Here is a 13,249-nt window from a genome sequence, read left to right as displayed (position 1 = left end):
CAGAGCTCTTAATTTTTTTATTTAAAGCACTTTAAGCTAAAAAAGTGACTAAAGAAGAAAATTTGGGGACAATTAAAAAGGCTGTGATTTTTTTTTTAAATGGTATTTCCAAGGACTTCTTAATATGTTTGGCTGACTAGGCCTACGCTTAGATCCCTGATTAAATGGGATCAACTTTAACAAATGCAATATATTTTACCTTCCATTCTTAGGATGACATTTTCCTTTAAATCATTAACAGAAGAGACACATTAGACACTCAATCACCTGACATCAATGAAAAAAATGGTATTAGCATTTAATGGTAAGCATGCTCTAGTGGTCCTGCAGGATATGATGGGGGAAGGCTGTGGCCCTAAGATGCTAATTTGCAGACTGAAAAGAAAAAGCATCCTACCTGGAAGTACCTTTGCCCACTTCACCACTTGAATCATCTGTTTGCCTGCTAAGCGGTTCAGAGTGGAGAGCAGATTTTCGGCAGTATCTGGTTTTGAGCTGTCATAACCTGCATATACAAGTTCGGGTTCGATGTTTTCAAGGACCATAGCAGGGGAAGGCGTAAGTGCTCGAGTGATGGTGGAGAGCTGAGGCACCAGCGCTGTGTTGACTGATGGCTCTTTTGCAGGAGGGATGTAGGTGGTCCCTTCCTCAGGACTCTGGGGCGGTGGGGGTGGGGGCGGGGGCTGCTGCTGTGGTTGGTCTTCGTGAATCCCTTTTAACTTGCCCAATTTCTTGGATTTTCGAGCTGCAAAAAGAAAGAGTTATATTTACTGTAAGGGCAAATTATAATTCTGTTTAAAAAATGCATGTTAACGTTTAGTCAAGCATTGTCTTCATATTGGACAAAGCATATTTTTCTTCTAAAGCAGTCTTCTCATGCTAATATTTTCCACCAGCTAATGTAAATGTACAGTCCTCTGCTTATTACCTGTGATATTAGGAGAACAAATTTCTCTCTCCTTTAATTCATACTACAGACTTGCCCTGTGTGTCTGTGAAGTACTTGATAAGCGGCATAGAAATCTAGCTACTCATCTTCAGTAAGATCTAAGCTTAGATTTTGTCAACAAGCTTTCAGCCTAGTAGGAAGAGTTAAGGAATGTAACACGCAAATTATAATGCAGGGCACATAAGATAATCTACGCCAACAAAAATGAGACGAGCTAAGAATTTCAGCATGTTTACTGCTGCTATGGTGGAACATACTAATACCAAGCACTGTGCTAAAGACTTCATAGAAATTAGTCAATTCAACAATTTTTACAAGCAGGTAGTATTTGGATTCTCAAAGTTTAATGAGGAAACTCAGACAAGAGAGATTAAGAAATCTATCCCAAGATCATACAGCCATTGAAATGTAGATGACCAGTTTAGAAAGAAAAATTACCTTGTATGCTAATAAAATGTTCTGTACTTTCCACATTCTGTTGGGTCACCTTTCTTTGGGATGGGAACAAATATAGATCTCTTCCAGTCAGTTGGCCAAGTGGTCATTCTCCAGATTTCTTGGCACAACTTGGTGAGCACGTCCAGGGCAGCATCTGTTATCTGAAATACTTCAATTGGTATACCATCTATTCCTGGAGCCTCATTTTTTGCCATTTCCTTCAAAGCAGCCTGAACTTCTTCTTTCATCACCATAGGCTCTTGCTCATATGTTGTTTCATGAAATTCTTCTGTGTCTTCCAATTCCTTTCTATACAATGACTCAGTATACTCCTTCCATCTTCTTTTAATACTTCCTGGATCTTTTAACATTCTGCCAAAAGCATCCTTGATTATAGCAACTCGAGGTTTTAATTTGTTCTTCATTTCCTTGAGCTTAAGATATGCTGAGCGCGTTCGGCCCTTTTGATTTTCTGACTCCAACTCCTTGCACATTTCATTGTAATATTTTGTTTTGTCATCCCGTGCTGCCTTTTGAAATCTTCTATTCAAGTCTTTAGTATCTTGAGTTCTTCCCTGTGCTTTGGCTTCTCTGTGCTCCAGTGCAATTTTCAGAGTATCTTCTGACATCCATTTTGGTCTTTTCTTCCTCTTCTGTCTTTGCAATGACCGTTTGCACTCTTCCTGAATGATACCCTTGATATCCTCCCACAACTCATCTGGCCTTCGTTCATTAGTGTTCAAAGCCTCAAACCTGTTCCTGAGATGGTTCTGAAATTCAGGTGGGATAGACTCAAAGTCATATTTTGGTTGCCTTGGATTTGGTTTAATTTTCCTCAGCTTCAGCTTGAATTTGCATATGAGTAGTTGGTGGTCTGTTCCACAGTCAGCTCCTGGCCTAGTTTTTACAGCTGATATTGAGCATCTCCAGTTGTTCTTTCCAAGATGTAATCAATCTGATTCCTATGCATACCATCAGGTGAAATCCAGGTATATAACCTGCGTTTAAGTCTCTTAAAAAATGTATTTGCTATGAAGAAGTCATTGATTGTGCAAAATACGATCATTCTCTCTCCTGCTTGCTGAAACTGAAGAGGACCTGAAGCGCCTGCTGAAGAGTGTCAAGGACTGCAGCCTACAATATGGAGTGAGGCTCAATGTCAAGAAGACAAAGATTCTCACCACTGGACCAATTGGCAGCATCAGGATGGATGGTGAAGAGATTGAGATTGTACACAGCTTTAGTTTGCTTGGCTCCATAGTCAACAGTCTTGGCACCAGCAGCTAGGAAATTAAAAGGCGCATTGCCATGGGAAAGTCTGTTGTTAGGGACCTCTCCAAAGTATTGAAGAGCGATGGTGTCTCTCTGGAGACTAAGGTGTGTCTGATACAGGCTTTGGTCTTCCCAATCACCTGTTATGCATCAGAGAGTTGGACAATGACCAGGGAAGATAGAAGGAGAATTGATGCCTTTGAGCTGTGGTGCTGGAGAAGAGTATTGAGAATACCATGGACTGCTAGGAAAACAAACAGATTTGTCCTGGAAAGGGTTAAACCGGGTGGCTCCTTGGAGGCAAGGATTCTGAGGCTCCATCTAACATACTTTGGACATGTTGTGAGGAGAGACCGGTCCTTGGAGAGGGACATCATGCTTGGGAGGGTGGAGGGACGGCGCAGGAGAGGAAGGCCCTCTATGAGGTGGATTGATTCAGTGACTGGGATGGGAGTGTCAGAGACAGTGTGATTGGCACAGGACAGAGTGGAGTTTAGAGCTGTTGTACACAGGGTCGCTATGAGTCGCAGGCGACTCGACGGCACATAACAACAAACAGCTAATAAATGACACATGTCACGACTAAGTACTACAGCAAGCAATAATCTCCACCTGTTATTTACCAGAGTTATCAACAATGGTGGGTTGATTAAGTCAACTATACTGCTACTGTTGTTGTGTACAGTCAAGTTGGAACTGATTCATAGCTGACCCTCCAGGACATTTTCAGAGACAGTTAATCATGCAGAAGGAGACTGCCCATCTTTCTCCAGAGAAGCATCTGATGGGTTTGAACCACTGACGGGTTTGAACCACAGACCCCTGGGTTGCCAGCTCTCTCATTAGCTTTCCTTAGCCCCTTACCTGTGCCTCACTGGAACTTAGCTACCACTTACTCTTCAAGTTACTGTCTGAGAGCAATCACATTATTTTATCCACAGTTTGCCCTATGTTCTCAGGCTCACTGCAGATTGCTGAAGCACAAAGGTTGTCCTCTTTGCTCCCAGCCTCTCTGAGGCATCTCAAAACAACTCCTTCTCCTAAAGTACAGCAGTTGCTTAGAATTTGAAGAGGTTAGTGAATCTAAAAGAATAATTCCACAAATAAAAAATTTTAGATCTAAATTACACCAATACATACCTGTTCTACTAGAACCTTTTCCACTATTCTTTATATTTTAAAATAAAGCTAAACATTCATATGACATAGTCTAGGACTAAAAGATATGAATGAATGGAATTCCAAAATCTCTGTAGATGTTCACTGAAATAAAAAAAAAGACAAAATAGGAATCTGACATTGGGTTTCAGGAGATGTGACATTATTTACTATTGCCATGACCATACGCTGTGGTCTACTGGGTAGAGTCTCAATTTATGCTTATTATCCTGGCTTGATTATCACGATCACTCTTCTTACTTCCCAAAGGGACTCATTTTGGAAAACAAATAATGTGGTCACCTTAATGAAATATGAAAATTCATTATTAACTTTAATAGCAATTGTTCTTTTTCTACATTTCTCTCAAAGGCTTTTGAAACAGGTAACAGAAAAATTAAAGCAGAAGGATGTGGACAGGTACTGGGGGGTACATGGGTAAATTCAAGATGGATGAATAGATAAAAAGGAAAGCTCTATTGCCAAACTGAACTTAAGGCTGTGGTAATAACTCACCTGTGATAATGATTACAAGCTTTTAGTGTTTTTAAAATTTTTAACCTGACGTCTTCTGCTTACCTTTAACATAAATGAGAGCATTAACAGTAATCAAATTGACAGATCTATGCCACGTAAATTAACCTGATTTTAAAAATTACCATTCATGTTAATAACACAGTCATCAATATTCATCACAGAAATATTGCCAGGTCTGATAAAAGAAGGATGTCATGCTTGGGAGGGTGGAGGGACAGTGTAAGAGAGGAAGACCCTCTATGAGGTGGACTGATTCAGTGACTGAGGTAATTGGGTTGGGTGTGCTGGAGACAGCAAGATTGGCACAGGATGGAGCAGGATTTAGAGCTGTTATACACTGGGTCGCTATGAGTCGCAAGCAACTCGACATTACAACAACAACAACAACAATGTATCAAGTATATTGTATCTCCTACATATTTAAATATATTTTATTGGGCTTGAGATAAAAATTTACATAGAAGATTAAGTGACTATTTAACAATTTTTTATACATCTCATTCCATAACATCGACTATATCTTTCACAATATTTCATCATCTTTACTATTTTCATGATTCTGTTTATTTATTATTTCCATGTTTTCTGTTCCAGCTAGTCTAGCTTCCTGGCCCATTCTTTGGTTTCTCATCTTTGTAAAATGTTGATCATTTGGCCTCAGTTCATTGAGAGAGCACAGTATTCCATGGTGATACTGTTTGTAAACCAAATCTACAATTTAGACTGAAGGTGATGAGTGGGTGTAGCTTCAGTTCCCAGATAACCTCAGGGGTTATTGGTTCAGCTGACAACAGTGAAATGCTATGCAGAGAGAGTTTGGCATTGGTGAGCTGAAACGGATCTGTCCTGGTCATTCTGAACTGAACACATTATAAGTATGGCTAGGCCAGGAATGAAAAATTGAGGAGGAATGGACCATATTTATCATTTCTGGAGGCTCAAACCCACCAGGAACTTTTCCGGAAAAAGATAAGCAATCTTTTCCTGTACAATTTATAGCCTCTGAAAATTTACTGGAGGACCAGCTACGAATCAGTTTAAACCCAACAACAGTGAGCAAAATCCCTGAAGTACAATTCTGTTAAAGATAGGATAGTATCCAGATATCTACAAGGAAAACCAGTTAATCCAATTCGTCTTCAACCTTGGTGGCCTATTGGTAAGAAGCTATGCTGCAATCCCAAAGGTACTTGGTTCAAGGCCATCAACTGCTCTGAGGGAGGATGGGCAATCTCCACTGTTCAATTTATTGCCTCTAAAAACTGGAGGGTCAGCTATGGGTTGGCTCTGACTCACTGGTAAACAACAACTAATGCTAACGATGAAAAAAATTAAAGGTTTATATCAACTTCTGTAGTCTGAAATTGATGAAACATTTAATCAGGTTTACTAGAGACTGGAATGTAAACATTGGAATAAGAAGGATCTCATAAAATTCACTGCCACTGAGTCAGAAGAGTGACAGCTGACCTTACAACAAGTTTTAAGAGGCTGTAAATCACACAAGGAGATCAACCATCTTTCTCTCATGGAGGCACTGATGGATTCGAACCGCCAGAGAGAGAATTCAACTTTGGGTTAGTAATGCAACTCTATGAACTATGCCACCAGAGATTCCTATAAGGATCGTCAGTAGCTGGAAATAAGGCTTTAAGAATAGAAATTACTGTATAAAATAGGTATACTGCATGATAGAATTTTGCAAAACCAATGACTTACTCTTTTCAATAACATAAATGGTGACTATATATGGAGATTTCACTTAATACACAAGAATCAAAATGACTACATTTGTGGAAAAGAAGATAAAGATGCTCACTTTTATCAGTCAGGACTAGCCAGATAGAACAGCCATAAGAAGCTAAAGAAAAGTAAAATGAATCTACCAGAAGCAAAGTATGACCTTGAGTATATGCCATCAGGATTTAGAGACCCTCTCAAAATATATCTGACACACTGACTACAACGATCAAAAGCTAGACAAATTATAAATTACCTAATACATGGGAAAAGCAAAGTGTCATTAGAAACAGGAAAGGAAGAAAAGATTTGAAGGGCGTTAAAAGAAACTGAAATTTTCTCTTCAACACAAAGTAGCCACAATGAATGGAAGAAAAGAAATAATGAATTAAAAGAACTGAGCAGAAGATATCAAAGTTCAGCATGAGAAGATGAATAAAGTATTAGAATAAAATATGCAGAGAACTGGAGTTAGAAAGCCAACAGGTAAGGACATGCTAGGCGTTTCTCAAGCTAAAAGAATGGAAGAAAAAAAAAATCAAAGCCTTGACAATGATAGGAAATCAAATGAGTTGTGGAATGACATTTATCAAGGATATCACCTATAAAGAGAACAAAAGGTTGTTACAGAAACAGAGGAGGAAGAAAAGATCAAAATGGATATCAGAAGAAACTCTGAAAATTGCCCTAGAGTGGTAAGAAGCCAAAGCAAAGGGAAGAAATGCTAATTCAAAGAGATGAACAGAAAATTTCAAAGGGCCACTCAAGAAGACAAAGCCAAATCTTATAATGAATGTAGAAAGTACTGGAGTTGGAGAATAAAAAGCAAAGAACTCATTCAGCACTTCTCAAGTTGAAAGAAATTAAAACAAATTCAAGCCTCAAGCTGTGATACTTAGAAACACTCTGGGGAAAATCCTGGATGACTGAGAAAGCAACAAAAGATGATGGCGAGAATATACAGATTTATTGTCCCTAAAAGAGTTAGCTGATACTGAAAATGTATCAGGAAGTTGTTGTTGTTGTTAGGTGTCGTTGAGTCGAGTACTCATAGCAACCTCATATGATAAAGAACCTGTAGTGGTGAAAGAAGATGTTCAAGCTGCTTTGTAGGTAGTGGCAAAAAAATAAGACCCTAGGAATTGACAGGGTATTAAGTTACATGTTTCAACTAACAGATGCAGCTTTGTATGTGCTCACCAGTCTATGCTATGGTAAGAACAATTCCTTTGCCAACTGACTAGAAGAGATCCACACTTGTTTGCATCCCAGAGAATGGTGTCTCAATTGAATACAGAAATGATCAGACAATATCATTAATATCACATACAAATACACTATTACTGAAGATCATCCAAAAAATGACTATAGCAGTATATGAAGAGAGAACTGCTACAAGTTCAAGTTCTATTTAGAAGAGACATAGGCATTAGAGTTAACACTGATGATGTTAGAGGGATTCTAGTCGAAAGCAGAGAATACCACAAAAAAAAGTCTACTGTGTTTTATTGACTATGCAAAGGAATTTGACTGTGTGGATCATAGCAGGCTAAGGCTAACATTGAGAAGAATGGGAATTCCAGAATATTCAATTATGCTTATCCAAAACCTATACTTAGGCCAAGAAGCTGGTTTTTAAAAGAGATGATTAAAAGAACAATGCATGGTTTAAAATCAAGCAAGGTATTCATGAGGGCTGAGTCCTGTCTCCACACCTATTCCATCTTTAAGCTGAACAAATAGTCCAAGAAACTGGATTTGAGAAAGAAGAATGTGACATAAAGGTTAAAGAGAGATTCATCAACAATCTGTGTTATGCAGATGACACAACCTTACATGCTGAAAGTAAGGAGGACGTGAGGCCCTTGCTGCAGAAGATCAAGGATACAGCCTTACATATCAATATCAAGAAAACAAAAATACTCTTCACCAGGCCAATAGGCAGCAACCTGAATGATGGAGAAAAGACTGTGCAGAAGAGGGAGGATTAATCATGGGGTTGTACAATTTGATAGGTGGAGGTGGTTCTGAGGGAAATTGGAAGAATCTGGTGTGAAAAACAATGTAGTTGAACTTTGTAAATAAACTAGTACAATAACAATGAAAACCTCCAAACTATCAATCATAAAAAAAACCCTGAAATTGTCATCAATTTTGTCTTACGTGGTTCCACAATCAATACCCTTAATCATCAGTAGGCGATCAGGAAGTATATGGCATTGGGAAAGTCTGCCTTCAGCGATCTCTCCAAAGTTCTGAAGATCAATGATGTCAATTTAAAGAGTAAGGTGCACCTAATTCAAACCACAATTTTTCCAATCATCTGCTGTGCATCTGAGAGCTGGACAATGAATACTGATGACAGAAAAATAGTTGATGCCTTTAAGTTGTGGTGATGGAGAAGGTACTGAATATCCCATGTTTTGTCAAAAGAATAAACAGATATGCCTTGAAGAAGGTGTAATCACAGTTCTCCTTGGAGGCAAGGGCGGTGAAGCTTTATCTCACATACTTTAGTCATGCTATTGGGAGAGGTTGTTCCTTGGAAAGGTGGAAGTTCAGTAAAACTGGTTGATATTGTGACTGTAGCATTGGATTCGTGGGTGTCAGGGACGATAAGGATTGGTCCAAGATAGACAGGGTTCAGATCTATTGTTCATGGGTTTGCTACAGCACAACTTGATAGCACTTAACAACAACACGGGCAAAACAGAGTAACTCAGGAAACATTATGGGAAGATAGAAGGAATATCCCAGTCACCATAACAAAAGAAATAGTGACTGTATAATCCCTTCAGAACTAGGAGGTGCATGAACTAAACCATGGTTATTTTCAGTTGCCTTTTCTGCATGTGAAATTTGAATAATGATTAGGGAAGACCAAAGAAGAAATGATGCTTTAAATTATGTCATTGACACTATTAATACAAGAAGAATGAACAAATCTGTACGCACAGTCAGGCTGCTTCTTATAAGGGAAGAGGAGAAACTTCAGCACACATGCTTTTTGTACATGTTATCAGAAGGGACCAGTCCTTGGAGAAAAAGCTCACACTGGGAAAGGGAGAAAGTCATCCAAGATGTAGAAAACCCTCAAAGAGATAGAAGGACACCGTGGCTACAACAATGCACTCACAATTGGCAAGCATTAGAGGATGGTTTTTGTTTGATGTTGTTGTGGACCTCTGAATAATAACTAGCCCATAGCTGACCCTCCATTGAATTTTCAGAGGCAGTTAGTTAATTGCAAGGGGAGAGACTGTCTTCCCATGGAGCAGCTGGTGTATTCAAACAACTCACTTTTTGGGGTTGCAATGCAGCTTCTTATCACTAGGCAACCAGAGTTTCCAGAGGATGGGTTAGAATCACTATTTTATTCTGTTTTAAACAGGATTGCCATGATGTAGTATCAACTCAATGGTAAGAACAACAATAGTAATATTATACATTTTTAAAATAACGTATTATTCCATTTATGTGTATTCAATTATTTTTATTTGCTCTTTTTTTTTCTTATTGATTTCAAGGAAGCAGGAGTGGCATTCACTTCCTAAACCACATGCTTCTGGAAAGTCTATGAACTTTGATAAATGTAGATAGGTATAGAAAGGCTTCAGGCCTTTTGTTCATAGGGTCGCAAAAAGTTGTGCTCAACTCAATGGCAATCAACAACAACATGATTAGAGGTAATAATTTATTTTGATGCTTTTGAATTGATGAGTTTTGCTTTATGTTAATAAAGTGTGGTCTGTAGAATGACTCCTCTACATTGGAGAAGAATGTGTAGCTGTTGGGTGGCATGCTCTGTATCTATTCCTTTATCAGTTTATTTGACTGAGTTTATTAGATCTTAAGATGGGAAATCTCACCCAGTGCGATTTATAGTCTCAGAAAACCTGTTGCAGAGACAGGTATGAGTCAGATTTGAATCTTAAGGCAATAGGTTTGAGTGAGTTTTTTGAGTATCATTGTTTAGTTTGTTTCTTTTCATTATCTTTTATCATTGAAAGTGGTACGTTACTGTCTACTATTATTATTGTAGTACTGAATTCTCTATGAATTCTGTTAGAACTTGTTTTAAAATTTTTTTGGAGCTCTGCCACTGGATGTATAAATATTTATTATGATTTTTTCCTCTTAGGGGATTTATTCCATATTTCTAAATATTATAACAGGTCATAAGAAATCAGTAAAAAATTGGTCTTGACTGAGCTCAAAATTAGCAAGTGAATTTTAAAATGTCATCATTTATTTATGAATTTTTCTTTGACATTAGATTGAGGCAGAGACTTCGGTTTTTAGAATAGTTTCAAACAAATATTATATGTATCATATTCTTGTGTACCAATGAGAAACAGCATCTCCAATACTGCCAACAATGTATATAACAGGTAACCAAATGCTTCTGATGCATGAATGAATGGACAAAGGGCCTCAAAGACTAGCTAAATACAAGAAGGTTTAAAAAACCCTCACAAAACTCAAAAAGAGAAGAGAGAAGAGAGGAATACGTGTATGTATGAATCAATGAGAACTAATCTCCATTAAAATGAAAACAAAAACAAAAACAAAAAAAAAACCCCAACCACCAAACAACAAAAACCCAAAAAACTCCAAACACATCACCACCAAAACCAAAACAAACCCAAAACCCAAAAGATATACACTCAAACAGAAAGAAAAAAATTCAACAAAGGAGATAATGAAAAATGGTGGCCCTAGAGAGATCAGAACACCCTTAGTTGCGTGAATTGGTCCTTTAAGGAATTAGCTATCTTGTCTGTTTCTGCTTCACACAAATTCACACTAAGTTTCAGATGACTCATTGGAAAACTGGTCTGATGCTGCTCCCTGTCCTATTTTACAGAAGATAAAGGGCACCCAGTAAATGGAAACATGCTGAAAATCATGACCAACTTCTGAAATAATATTGTAATGTTGCCTTCATTTTTCCTGTAGTGTTTAAATTACTACAAATATCCCAAATTCATGAGAATGTTCTTGTTTTTCATATAACAGCTGATAATAAGAACCATAACTGGAGTGGAAACAGCAGACTATGACATTTTAAGATTTTATTAGAAATGGTATTTGTTTGAAAATTAATTATAAAATTAACATTTGTTTTAAGCTTTGATCCTATAATGCTTTGTTTATTCTCCTGACTGATTTAAGGTCAGGGCTGTGAAATATCTTAGAGAATGATGTTTAATTTTTTTCCTATCATTTATGTACAAGGTTAGGCCGGAAGCATAATCTATTGAACAGATTATCAATACTACTTTTAACATTTCAGTTACATTTAGCTTTATGCTGTGATTCTGTGCAGGCCATTTAGAATTGAGAAAAAAAAATATCTGTTTTCAAATAGCTCAAGGTGATAGGTATTCTAGTATATTACATTAAGTATATTTAATCAATGTCTTTCCTAAAGCACGGGGCTTGTGATTATAAAATGAATTATAATTACATCACTTCAAATAGCTTTTTTAAAATGTTTGAAAATTTTAGACTGTTCTGACATATGCTGTGTTTTTTTTATTTTGAGCTCCCCTCAATATTGGTACAAATGCCCATGTACTCTTTCTTTTAAGGAATCCTTGTGGTGTAACGGTTACATGCCCACAGCTATGAGAAAGGCTGAGAGTTTGAATCTACCAGCAGCCAGAAAATAACTTGCAATCTGTTCCCTGAAGGATTGTTGCTGTTGTAGGTGCTCGTTAATCAGTTTCAATTTATAGGAACCCTATTTACAACAGAACAAAACACTGCCCAGCCTTGTGCCATGTCTATAAGTGCAGCCGGGCTCAAGCCCATTGGCACAGCCACTGTGCCAGTCACCTACCTGAGGGTCTTCCTCATCTTTGCTGTGAAGGTTGGGACCTATGAGAACTGCTGGGGCAGTAGATCTACTCTAGCATACATGGGGTCATTATAAGTAGAAATAAACTCAACAGCACACACATTATTTCTTCTTCTAACATCATATCTCTTCCCATCACGCTTATAGGTCATCAGTAAATGTCTCCTTAAAAAACATGGATTTTTAAGCATTTTGTACATTTAAACAAACTACTACATTTAAGTTGTATTAATTCACTTTTATGTAGAAAATGTAGGTAAATTGCTGAGATTTTAAGATAAAATTTCTAAATTGTTAATTACTACTATTCAACATTTCTGCTGTGTAATGATCCATTCGTGTAGTTAAAAAGACCATATCGAAATAATAATAATAAACAGTAGTAGTAGTGGTAGTAGTAGTAGTAATAATATGCTAACTTTGCTGGCACATTATGTACGATTTAAGACACTTCAGATAATTTAAGTATTTCAATTCCCAGTAGCCCTATGATTAGACACCATTATTATTTCCATTTTACAAATGAAGAAAATGAAAAGAGAGCTTAAGTAATTTTTCAGGGTTTCAGATCTGGTAAATACTAGGACTAGGGTTTGAATTAACTAATCTGGCTCAGAGCCTGTGATCTTAACCTGTTTGCTATATAGCTTCTCTTCTAATTCTTTTCTCTTAATCTAATCTATATTATTTTTATACTTTAAGAATAGGATAGACTTCAAATCCTGGTGTGTAATTAAGATGTTTGCTAATTACACAGGAACATTTTTGGCCAAAGAGTCTTAATGAGCATGTTCCCATTATTAAAGCATCAGTGAAGTTAAATTTAGGGTCTTAGCACTACACACTATATTTCCAAATTAACATGGTTGGAAGGCCTCATGCTCCTAGGTTGACCAGAGCCACCCTCCATTTCTCCATCGCCAGCAATAGTTGCCATATGTGGGTACACATGTACATGCATGAGTGTGTGTGCACGTATGCACGTGTACATGTATATTCTTGCATGAACGTAACTATAAACAGCCCCAGTCCTCTGTTCGCGGGGAAGTGGGTTTGCTCTCTCTCCTTGGTTGTTTCAGTAAACGCTTATTGGCTACACTTAGGTGCCAAGTCCTTAATTATGAGCCACATGTTGGCAGGCACTTTATACTAACACTGCTGGTATAAATTTCTCATTTTAAATAACTTTCTCCCCCAGGAGCTGTGCCATGAACTTCCTATCCTAACCAATATGCAAATAGTAAGTGGGATCCTGGTGGGATCACATAATATATATATATATAATGGTGCTG

General features: G+C 37.6%; 1 protein-coding gene across 2 annotated transcripts in view; it reads right to left on the bottom strand.

Moving 5' to 3' along the window:
• Positions 1-13,249, bottom strand: part of NR3C2 (nuclear receptor subfamily 3, group C, member 2) — a 488,297-nt gene that overhangs the window by 90,900 nt on the left and 384,148 nt on the right. The window contains exon 4 of one of the 2 annotated variants that reach the window (XM_006886991.1): positions 398-745. The exons of the other annotated variant lie outside the window; for it this stretch is intronic. Coding sequence (XP_006887053.1) covers positions 398-745 — 348 coding nt within the window. The remainder of the gene's footprint in view (positions 1-397; positions 746-13,249) is intronic. 2 annotated transcript variants of the gene reach the window in all.

This window comes from Elephantulus edwardii, unplaced genomic scaffold (assembly GCF_000299155.1).
Source record: "Elephantulus edwardii isolate Elephantulus edwardi_28Jun2011 unplaced genomic scaffold, EleEdw1.0 scaffold00053, whole genome shotgun sequence".
Taxonomy (NCBI): domain Eukaryota; kingdom Metazoa; phylum Chordata; class Mammalia; order Macroscelidea; family Macroscelididae; genus Elephantulus; species Elephantulus edwardii.
This window is presented reverse-complemented; position numbering and strand designations above follow the sequence as displayed.